Below are 11,769 nucleotides of genomic sequence, written 5' to 3'. Positions count from 1 at the left end.
TGGAAGGTGGTCAGAAAGGAAACAAGGTGGTGCACCTGGGTGGCATAGTTGGTTAAGCGGCCAACTCTTGATTTTGGCTCAGGTCATGATCTCAGGGTCATGAGAATGAGCCCTGCATCAGGCTTTGCACTTAGTGTGGAGTCTCCTTGAGAATTTCTGTTTCCCTTTGTTTACCACCCACCCCCTCCACTCATGCTCTAAAATAAATCTTAAAAAAAAAAAAAAAAAAAAAAAAGGAAGCAAAGGCCTAAAAACCTGCAGAGTTTGGACTTTGTTCTATAGGCAGTGGGGAACCATGGAAGGCTTCAGAGGATATGCTAGACTCAGATCTGGCCCCCTACTCTCATGCTTATCCCGAACTTCACCTCACATGCAGCTTGGCTTGTTGGGCAGGTTGTCCCCTCCTCCTGGCACAGACTCCTGCCCACCAGGACTGGTGCACAGGCAGGCCCACCTGTGTGTGTCCTCTGCTAGGGGGATATCACTGTCCCCTGCTCCCTGACTCAGTGGAATTGCAGGAACAGAAGAGATGCAATCGGCAAGGAAGGGTCCCTGAAATCTCTACAAATCAGTAAGTGACCACAGATGGCTTCCACATTGCTAAAGGATGGTCACATGCCAAAAGCTACAGAGTAGCTAGAAGGTAGGGCTTATTTGTACACCGGCAAGAACTTAGTGAGTTATATTCATAAGTAGTGAACTCCCCATTACTGGCACTATTCAACCCGGGACCAGCTGACTACCACCAGAAAGTTGTGGAGGGGACGCGAGGTGAGCAAGGTCCTGTCCAGGCCCAGGTGCCGTGTACTTGAAGCAGCATGAACTCCCAATGAAGAACATGACTAAAAGGTACAGTATTCATATTTATTAAAACAAACCACATATTATAAAATTAATGTGACTTAAAAATATATGCAAGCAGTTTGGTGTATTAAGAAATTTCTCCAAGTATCAATCTGAAGGAGAATTAGATGAGTGATTTTTATAGTTACAGACCTCAAGGAAACTTAAGTCTTGCATTGAGAATATTCAAGAAGGAGGTTCCTGCTACTGCAGGCTGGCTGCTGGGAATATCTCTTGTCCCAGCGCTCTGTCAGGCACAACAGGAATTCTGCTGGAGATGCCAGTGGGTCCTGGCATGGTACAGTACTATATGGTTTTTAAAGCAAGTTCATAACCGTTGGCTCATTTGAGCCTCCCAACACTAGTAGACAGGGTCATCACCCCCATTTTACAGATGACTCTCTGAGAAGTAAAATGACTAGCCTGAGGTCACATGATTATGTACTGAAACTGCAGTTTTCTGGCTAGCACAGGTATCGATACAGAGTAAGCATTTGCTCAAAGCCAGCTTTTGTCCTTTATAGTCTAGCTCTGTCTCTGATACATGAATTCCAAACTCAGGTTCTTCCCTGCGCCTCATCTCTGCCCTAGGAAAGTAATCCAAAGGTAAACACAGTAGGCCAAAGCCAAGCATCACAGGCCTAACAGCAGCAAGCAGGCACTAGCCACAGACTAGTGTGTTCACCCGAACAGTATGGCCTGCTGGACATGAGCACAACCCCAAGTCCACCACTGGCTGTGTGACCTTGGGCGAGCTACTCTGTATCTCAATTTTGCCTCGTGCAGAACTGGGATAACTTTCTGCCTCCCAGGGATGATGTAAGGATCAAATGAGTTAATAGCTGTAAAGCGTTAGGACAGTGCCAGAGTCTGGAGTCAGTCTGTTTGCAAAGACGTAGGGTCAAGTGTAGCCATCTTCTGTCAGGAGTACCCCGTCAGAATTCAGCTCTGGGCCATCCCCAGTAGAATTAATTCTCCCTTTTTCAGGATTTCTTGGAGCAATGTGCTTAGACACTATGCTTTCTATCCAGCTAGAGTTTTAAGTGATTTGGTTAGAATTAGCACCCTCAAGGTTCCTTCTGCCTTGTATGTCACTTGTATTACATTGCCCTGTATGAAGTGGCATTAAGTCAGGAAACTATTGGAAATTGGCAGTTTTACGTGGTTCAAACTAATTAATGCCCTGAAACCATGAGTGGATTTCAGCTTTGCATTTTCTTTACCCTCCCCTGCCCTCTTGCTGACTATTTAAGAAGATACTTTAACATAGTATGGTTTCAAAACCGTCTTAGAAAATTTGACAATGATGCTAAATCTTTAGAGCTGAGTCACAGCCCCCCCCCCCCCCCCCAAAAGAGGCCTTTCCCTTCCTGGGAAGGAGCTGGCCTGCGAGGTCCTGCTGATTTGGCCTTCTCTATTTCTGTCACTTCTTTTTGGAAAATGGGGTTCCCTTGGCAACACCTGGAACTGAGGGATTGGAGGGGCATGGGGATGTCTGGGCTGTCCAAACCTTACTCTCCTCTCCTCTTCTTTTGGTTCCAAGACAGTTGGGAAAACTGCCTGTGGTTGCTAAGCAACGGTCACCTGCTGATTTCTTTCCAACATCCCCTGAGAAATGAGTAAGCAGTAAAATCTCCCACATTGAAAGCTGGGCCTGAAGAGCTGGGACAGGGGGCAAGTAAGACACTTGCTTTGGGGTTTGGGGGTAACCTTAAGCAACTTTCAGGACCTGAGTCTCCCCAAATGTACAATGAGGCCAGACTGATTCATGAGGACTTCTCAGCTCAGCGGTTCTTTGATTCAGTGATAGCCAGCTGCTGGTCACTCACTGGGAGGGAAAGGGGCATCCTGAACTTTCCAGGGTGGGGAAGGCATAGGACATAGCTGCCTTTGGAAAGCTTCCAATCTAGTTGGAAAGCCAGGTTCCAGATTTGTGGTGCTGATAGCGAGAGAGGTTCTTGTGGCTTGGGGAGACTTCCTGAGGCAGTTAAGCCAGGGGAAGACTGAGACAGCAAAGGAAGAAGGGCCTTTCTGTATAAATGAGTTGTGTATGGGGCAAGAGGGGAGGACAGTAGCAGAATGTACGGGTGGTCACAACTCTGAAAAAGGGGTCTCTGAAAAGAACAGTAGAAGCTAGATAGGCATTAGGAGTTTGGGGGCAGACTAGAAAACCCTTGAATGCTAACGTAAAGTGCCTGCTTTTTTCTTCCTGGGATCCTTGGGAACCTCCTGGTAGTTCTAAAAGGTTAAATGAGGTTTCAGTCATATCACTGTACAGTGGAGGATGGGAGAGTTCAGGCCACAAGGTGTTAAGATGCTCTTGCGGCTGCTCTGAAGAGAAGTGACATGGACAAGCTGAGGCAGCGTGGAAGAGGCGGCAGCTCAAAGGGACATTAGGGAGGACGAGCTGGAGGACTCTCATTCTTTCCATTTATTGCGAGCCTACTAAGTGCCAGGCATTGCTGACTGCTGTAGGAGGGAGAGGTCTGTGGCTGACATGGTCAGGATGCTTAGGGCTCCCTTGGTGGCACCCGGACCATAAATGCAAGGTGGTCTAAGTGCCCTGGTGGCGGTGGGGAGGTCCGAGGACGCGGGTGCGGCGGTAGCCCAGCCACACGGGGTCGGGGCACCCCTGCGCACCCCTAGGGCAGCCGGGAGATGCTGATGGCCCCCTCCCACAGCCGCAGGGCCGGGTAGAGCGGCTCCTGGAAGCTGGCCCGGAAGGTGTGCAGGTGGCTCATGCCTCCCGACACGTCGTAGAAGGCGAGGACGCCGGCTTCGTAATCCAGGAAGACGCCGAGCCGCTCGGGGTCGTCGCGGGGCCGCAGGCGGCTGCGCTGGCCGTCGTGGAAGGCCCAGTACTCGAGGTCGTAGCGCTTGAGGCACCAGGACTGCCGGTTGCAGCCCAGGCGGGCGGCGGCCGAGGCCCCGCAGCGCCGCAGGGACGCGTAGGCCGCGCCCACCCACCAGCCCACGCCCGCCTCCTGCACGTCCACCTCCCAGTAGTGGCGGCCGGCGGCGTAGCAGTCGCGACCCAGCACCTGCCACAGCTTGTCAAAGCGCAGCGCGGGCGCGGGGCCCAGGCGGCCCACCAGGGCGCAGCGCACCGTCAGGCGGTCGGCGGAGAGGCGCAGGCGCGCGTGCATCGTGTCCGGCTCCAGCGTGGGCGTGCGCGCATCTGCGGGGGCGGGACGGGCACACCTGGTGGGCGGGCGCCCGGAGGAGGCGGCGCGGGACCGGGCGCGGAGGGAAAGCTACTCCCGCAGCCCTCGCGGCCTCCGGGGAGGTGGCGGGGGGCACGGGCAGGGGGGGCCCGGGGGGGGGGCACGTTTCGCTGAATTTTGTGCCATGGAATTTGTTGCCAATTTCTTAAAAATTTAATTTAAAAATCCTGTCCCAATACTGTTAACGCTTGGGTGTGTATCCTTCCGGTTTTTATCTTGCCACTTCATAGTTTTTTCTTACTGGTATCCTGCCATACATGCTCTTGGGTCATCTGCTTTTTAAAATTTGTTGGCGTATTTATGAACATGTTACCCTAACAAATAATATTTTTTTATCAGAGCATTTTAATGGTGACCCTAAGATTTTTTTTGACCCTAAGATTTTGATGTGTTGTAGTTTAACCCCTCCCTCCCCCTTTTCAATATTTAGACTTTTAAAAAAAGCTTTTGAAAACACTAATATAATTCCTTTTTCATGCATCTGATTATTGGTTGTGGAGACATTCCTAAAAGAGGAGTTGCTGCGTCAAGATAGATAATTTTGCTTTTAAGGCCTTTGGTACATACTGCCAACTTGTGCCCTAGAAACGTGGCGCTCACTTAACTCCCAGTAATCATTCTCGCTGCACTAAATCACATCTGTAGATGTGAAAAACAGTCTAGATGGTAGGATATGTGAATGTTCGGCTAGTAGATATTGCCAAATCGTTTTCTCAGTAATGTTTCCTATAGCAAGATTTTGCACATCTTTTGTTAGATATTATTCCTGATTTTTTTTAAATGTCAAAAATGTTTTTATTGTCTCATTTTCTAATTATTTATTGCCAATAGATAGAAATATGATTGTGTTTTGTATACTGATATTATATCCAACAGGTGTTTGTTCTATATGCACTTAATAATTTTGGGATGCCTGTGTGGCTCAGGGGTTGAGCATCATCTGCCTTTGGCTCGGGGCATAGTCCCAGGATCTGGGGATTGAGTCCCCGCGTTGCACTCCCTGCAAGGAGTCTGCTTCTCCCTCTGCCTGTGTCTCTCATGAATAAATAAATAAAATCTTTTTTAAAAATTCACTTAATAATTGTAATTTATATTTTGAATATTTTAGATTTTCTGTAATCATGTCATCATGAATAATGGCTTTTCCTTCACCTTTTCCAATCCTTATAGCCTTCATTTCTTTTTCTTACCTCAAGGCACTGTATAGGACATCTAGAACAATGTTGCACATTAGTGGTTATGGTAGGCATCCTTTTCTCCCACTCCTTGGTAAATACCCAACAGAGATGCATACATATGTGCATCAAAAGACATGCACAGGAATGTTCACAGCAACATCATTCACTATAGGCCAAACCAGAAACAATCCAAAATGTCCTTCATTATAAAATGTGTCTCTCTGTGTCTCTCATGAATAAATAAAATCTTTAAAAAAGAAAGAAAAGAACTTATTTTTAGAGAAAGAGTGGTAGCAGAGGTGGAGGGGTGAACAAAGGGAAAGGAAGAAGAAGAGGAAGTAAATCTCCAGCAGACTCTGCGCCAAGCGTGGCGTCCATGGTGGGACTAGGTCATGTGACTCTGAGATCATGACCTGAGCCGAAACCAAGAGTTGGATGCTTAACCAACTGACCCACTCAGGCACTCCAATTATTTCTTAAAAGTAAACACAGTTTTTCATCTCCTTCAGACCAAGAAATGGAAATTTCCAGCTCCCCAGAAGCCTTCCTCATGCAGCCTCTTATTCACTACTCCCCAAGGGTAACTACTCTCCCGATTTCTGACACTGTAGATTAGTTTTGCCTGTCTTTGGCCTTTATGTGACTAGATAATTCGGATTGTACTTTTTTGTGTCTTGCTTCTGTCACTCAATATTTAGGAGATTTATTCATATTTTTGTGTGTAGAAGTAGTTTGTTTTCACTGCTGTATATAGTATTCCAGTGTATGACTATAGCACATTTATTTAAAAGATTTTATTTATTTACTCATGAGAGACACAGGCAGAGGGAGAAGCAGGCTCCATGCAGGGAGCCTGACGTGGGACTTGATCCCGGGTCTCCAGGATCAGGCCCTGGGCTGAAGGCAGGCACTGAACTACTGAGCCACACAGGCTGCCCTAAAAATAGTTTATTTAAAAAGATAATTGAGCAGTACCTCTTTGACTTCTGTACTTTTCTTTATATATTTTACATTTCAAAGTTTACTTTGAAAAGCATATGCCCAGTAATTTCACTTTGAGAAATTACTCCTATAAAATAATCCAAAAATGAGCTAAGGTGTATCCATTCACTTACTCATTAGGTCAGCAAATATGTACAAGAATGGATGTTTATTGCAGCATTGTTTATAGAAATGAAAATGTAAAGCAGCTTAAATGCCCAGCATTATAAAATTCGTTAAATGTGGCCTATTCATTCAATGGAATACCATGCATCCTTTAAAATTAATGATAATATTTAAATCTGTTGAAACAAAGTTGTTCAAGGTATACTGTTAAATAAAAAATTTACAAAAGAATATAATGTGATTGTTTTTAAAAATTATACACATATATGTTTTTAAAATGTCTGAAAGAATGTATGCCAAAATATTAACAGCATTTTCTTTGGAGAGGCAATCGTTTTCTTTTTATATATCTAATTTCTTTTTTTTTAATATCTATAACTTCTAATTTTCTCTAAGAATCATGCATTACCTGTATAATTTTTTAAGGGAACAAAGATTTTCACAATACATCACTAAATGAAAACACAGGTTACCAAACAGTATGTATAGTATGACACCATGTTTGTAAAAAATATATATATTAAATATATCCTCCTTGTATGTATATAAACGAAAGAGAGTTAACAGGGCAAGCAATAATAGTAGTTATCTATGGGAAAGTAATTTTCTTTAAAAATTTTTTGGTTTTGTTTCCTAATTTTTCTACAATGAACATGTTATTCTGTATTTAAGATTTTTTTATTACTTTTAAAGTAATATCTACATCTAACATGAGGCTCAAACTCATGACCCCAAGATCAAGAGTTGCATGCTCTACCAACTGAGCCAGCCAGGTGCCCCTTATTCTGTATTTAAAAACTAGGGATCCCTGGGTGGCGCAGCGGTTTGGCGCCTGCCTTTGGCCCGGGGCACGATCCTGGAGACCCGGGATCGAATCCCACGTCGGGCTCCCGGTGCATGGAGCCTGACCCGGGATCGAATCCCATGTCGCGCTCCCGGTGCATGGAGCCTGCTTCTCCCTCTCCCTGTGTCTCTGCCTCTCTCTCTCTCTCTCTCTCTCTCTCTCTGTGTGTGTGTGTGTGTGTGTGTGACTATCATAAATAAAAAAATTAAAAAAAAAAACTAGTAATAAAGGTTGAAAAAAACCCAAGTTGGGCCTGTTAGGAAAAAAGGGGGTGACTTCCATTTCCGTGACCCCCAACCCCACCCATGCACCCAGGCCTCTCCACCCTCCCTTTGCTATGGCTCCCAGGGCTTACATTTTAAGAAGAGTGATCGCTCTGGTGAGGGGCTTGTTTTCAACAAGGAAACTAGTTTGGTGCTGGAGGAGCCCGAGAGCTGGCAGTTCATGTCTGTAACAGATTGTGAGAAATGAGTTCCTGGTGCTCATGCAAGCCGCGCAAATTACAAAACGTACTAAAAATATCACAAAACTGGAGATTCGCATAATCCCTCCCCAAGAATCGCATGCAAATTTGAGTAAGAGACGCAAATTCCTGAATTTGCAACAGGAATACTCTAGGACAATACTCCCGTCTAAGAAGTGTACTTTTGAGGGTGGGAAGCGAATTCAGGCGAGTGTGAGTGGAGCCGTGAGCCTGGGGAAGAGACAGCAGGCTCGGGAAGGACCCTGAGAATGAACTAAGTATTCACCAGTCAAGAATGTGGGCAACCGCTTGACAGACATGCAAATTCCAGGATAAGATGGAAAACAAGAAATTAAATCCTCAGAGAGGTCATGTTCACGTCTCATTCCAGTGTGAGGGAGTTAGGGGAAACCCAAGCCATGGTCCCCGCCTTCAACAGCTCCATCAGGTAAAAGAGGTGAGAAGTGGGCTCACCTGAGCTACCAACCAAGGCACGGGAATGCTACTCTAGGTCACAGAGAAGAGAGGTGAATCAAGGGAGCCATCATGGAGGAGGAAGCACCTCAGCTAGCTCTTAAAGGATTGGGAAGATTGGGACATCCAGAGAAAAGGATGGGAGGCTTCCCCAACAAGAGGGCATTAGCAGGGACAACAGACATTCAGGGCAGGTGCTGGTAGTAGCATGGGGAGCCTTGGAAGGCGTCTGAGTGGAGGCAGACCTGAGAAGAATCAAAGCTCTCGGAGGTGGGGAATGGAAGGGGCAGGGTGAGCGTGGAGGCAGTTGCCCTGCTCGGAGGCTCAGGCCCCCAGTGGGACAGGAGGGATGGAAGAGGGACTGGGGCTGAGGAAGACTGCAGTGGCAGGAGTGCCAGGGCATGAACCATCCTGGGGGAGTGGACTGGAGTCCAGCCGCAGCGCAGTGCAGGGAAGAGCACGTCCCTTCCCAGAGATGCTGGCTCAGCTTCAGCTTCGCAGACACAGCCCCTCCTCCTGCTCACCCCTATTCTCCTCACCCCGCTGTTGGCCTCTTCAGAGCACTCCCCACTCACATCCTCAGTCTGTCTGGCTCCCAGGATGCTGGGCACCACAAAGGCAAGCCGTTTGTCCTTGTCCCCTGTCCTACCTAACAGAGCACCGGGGCTCAGAAGTGTGCCCGTGAATCCTGAGAGCGGAGATGAATGAATGAATGAAGATCATACTGAGCACCCGCTTTGTGCTAGGCCCCGCGCGGGGCCTCCGAGCGGGACTCGGGGGTTCTTGTCCTTCAGGCATTTGCCATGGGCAGGGAGAGGTTCTCGGGGATAGCCCCAGGCAGGAGATGGGGCAGGAAGGGAAGGGAAGGGGGCAAGGCAGCGGTACAGGCCCCTGGGGCCAGCGTGGGTGCAGGGTGGTGGTGTGGAAGGGCTTCCCGGGTGGAGACTCTTGGCCAGATGGCCAGGAGCCCGGGGACCCTGGGCAGGCAAAGGTGGGGTGTAGCAGGATCCCGGGAGCGGCTCAGGGGCAGGAGCAGGGCAGGGTGGTTGCGAGGGGGGACGGGGTCTCAGAAGAGGAGGAGGTGAAGTCCCAAGGGCAGTCCTCCACCGCCCAGCCACGGGCCTCGGTCTGCGCAGTTGTCTCTAGGGGAGTTCAAGACACAGGGGTGGTCACACAGCAACTTACTGTCCTTAAGGCGAATGTCCAGTGGCGTCTGTAACACGCTCTGCACGGTGTCCATGAAGCCCTTAAAGAAGCTCTTGACGGGCTCGAAGGAGAAGGGCACGGGGTGGCACAGCTCTCCCAGGCTCATCTGCTGCTGGATCTCCTGCTCAGCGGCCCGGTACTCCTGCCAGGGTGTGCGGGGTGGGGGGTCAGAGTGGCCGTGGGAGCACCGGCCAGCCCAGCCTCCACCGCTGCCCCCGGGGATGTGGGCCCCCCACCCCGGCACCTGGGACCAGCCCAGGCCGTGCACCCTGGGGAACAGAGCTGGGGTGGGGGGGGCGTAGAGAGAGAGAGACACGGCACAGCAGGACCCCAGGACCCCAGGCCGGGGGTGGCTGGGGGGTGGGGGGCAGACACGCTTTAAAAAAAATTTTTTTTTTTTTTTAAAGATTCCATTTATTTATTCATGAGAGACACACAGAGGCAGAGACACAGGCAGAGGGAGAAGCAGGCTCCATGCAGGGAGCCCGACACGGGACTCAATCCCAGGTCTCCAGGATCAGGCCCTGGGCTGAAGGCGGTGCTACACTGCTGAGCCCCGCGGGGACCCCCAGACAGCTTCAGTGCGCTGTTGATTCCTCCCTCCCTCGGTCGCCTGTTCCTGGAACTCTGCTCCGTGCTAGGCATTAGGGGCAGAGGAAGGAAGGAGGCTGGCTGGCGGCATCTGCCCTCAGGTTGCTCGCCACCTCACAAGGGGTCCTGGAGCTTTGCAGACACTGCCACAGGGGGTCAGCCTGAGGTACAGGGGGACAACAGGAATGACCGGCCAGTTTTCCCAGGGAAAGAAGCCCTCGGGCGCGTCCTAAGGAGGGAGCAGGAAACCCCGTTCCAAGAGGGAAGCCAGCGGCCCTGGAAGTTCAGCAAGGATGCCCCCCAAAGCGAGGACCTGTCTGTCTGGAGCCCACTCTTTGAATAGCCTTCCTGCCATAAGTGGGGCTTTGCCAGGTAGAAGCTAGAAAACTGGCTTTCCCAGCCTACTTTGCACAAAAGTGCAGGCATGTGACCAGGCTCCTCCAATCCAAGACCTGGAGGTGGAAGTGGGGTGAGGCAGTGACAGGTGCAGGGAGCCCCCCATCCCAGACGGGACCACAGGGGTGGAGGCCTTGGGGGGCGGAGCCTAGGCTGTGCTGGGAGCTGGGAGGCTCCGCAGGAGCACATCTCGTCTGTGGCCTGGTCCCCATCCTGACTTTCAGGCCCTCCTGGATGGAGAACCTGTGACCTGCCAAATACTCTTTCATAAAAACTCTTTTCTTGCTTAAAACAGCTTGTTTGCAGGTAGGAGCCCTGTCTGCACCTTCTTTTTTTTTTTTTTTTTTTTAAGATTTTATTAATTTATTCATGATAGAGAGAGAGACAGAGACACAGAGACACAGAGACACAGGCAGAGGGAGAAGCAGGCCCCACGCCGGGAGCCCAACGCGGGACTCGATCCTGAGACCCCAGGGTCATGCCTGGGGCCAAAGGCAGGCACCAAACCCCTGAGCCACCCAGGGATCCCCCCCCCCCAGTCTGCACTTTCTGAAGGGCCGTCCTGGGCAACGAGTGCGGTGAGTGAGCAGGCCCTGGCTCCTGGGCAGTGGTGATCAAGGAGACAGGATGCCTCAGGAGGGAGCGTGGCGGGCACTCTGCTCTTGGGCAAAGGCGAGCCCACCAGGCAGGGTGGGACCTCAGGAGGGACCACAGGATGGTCTCCAAGCCTCATGCAGCCTCGGGGGTGCTGGTCTAGAGTCCATCCTCATTTGGTGTGGAAGAAGGTAACTGTGGGGAACCAGGACTAAGGTCACTCCCAGGGGGCTGGAGACCCTTGCCAGAGCATGAGTTCAGATGCGTCGCTCCAGGGCAGGAGGGTAGCTTACCGGGCAGACCGGTGGAGTAGGACTGGGAAGGGGGCTGAAGGGCAAATGGCATCCTGGTATCCCCAGCTCCAGCATCTAGCATTGGCCATGACACCTAGTAGGCTCTCGGTAAGTCTTTATGATAGAATAAGGGATGAAATCGAGCACACCTGCTTCTCACCTTTGCCAACTCAGGGAACAGCTCCCTAGTCACCCATATCTCAAGCCAGAAGCTGGCCATCATCTTGCATTTCCCCCACTTCCAATCACCAGTCCTGTGGCATCTCTCAAACCTGCCTGCCTCTCCCCATCCTGATGCCCCTTTGACCGGTCCTGACCCCATCCTGTCACCAAAGTGACCCTGCAAAAGCATTAAACTGACTAGGTCATTCCCCAGTTCAAAACACTCCCCTGGCTCCTAAATCTTTATAGGGCAGTCTAAACCCATGACATATGGCCCTTGGCTAACTAGCCCTGGTTTCCAGATCCAGCTGCATCTCCCAACACCCCTTCCTCCCTTGTATCCCTGCCCTAGTGGTTTTCCAGCCTGCCAGGCCCTTGTGTGCATCGGATTCCT

General features: G+C 50.1%; 1 protein-coding gene across 1 annotated transcript in view; it reads right to left on the bottom strand.

The window, feature by feature from the left end:
• Positions 1–843: 843 nt before the first annotated feature.
• Positions 844–11,769, bottom strand: part of TRIM14 (tripartite motif containing 14) — a 29,461-nt gene continuing 18,535 nt past the window's right edge. Inside the window, exons 4-6 of the mRNA XM_072727872.1 lie at positions 9,319–9,481; positions 7,552–7,644; positions 844–4,021 (exon numbers count right to left, since the gene is read on the bottom strand). Coding sequence (XP_072583973.1) covers positions 3,486–4,021; positions 7,552–7,644; positions 9,319–9,481 — 792 coding nt within the window. The 3' untranslated portion in view covers positions 844–3,485. The remainder of the gene's footprint in view (positions 4,022–7,551; positions 7,645–9,318; positions 9,482–11,769) is intronic.

This window comes from Vulpes vulpes, chromosome 12 (assembly GCF_048418805.1).
Source record: "Vulpes vulpes isolate BD-2025 chromosome 12, VulVul3, whole genome shotgun sequence".
Taxonomy (NCBI): Eukaryota; Metazoa; Chordata; class Mammalia; order Carnivora; family Canidae; genus Vulpes; species Vulpes vulpes.
The sequence above is the reverse complement of the archived record's forward strand: the minus strand, read 5'-3'. Positions and strand labels throughout refer to the sequence as shown.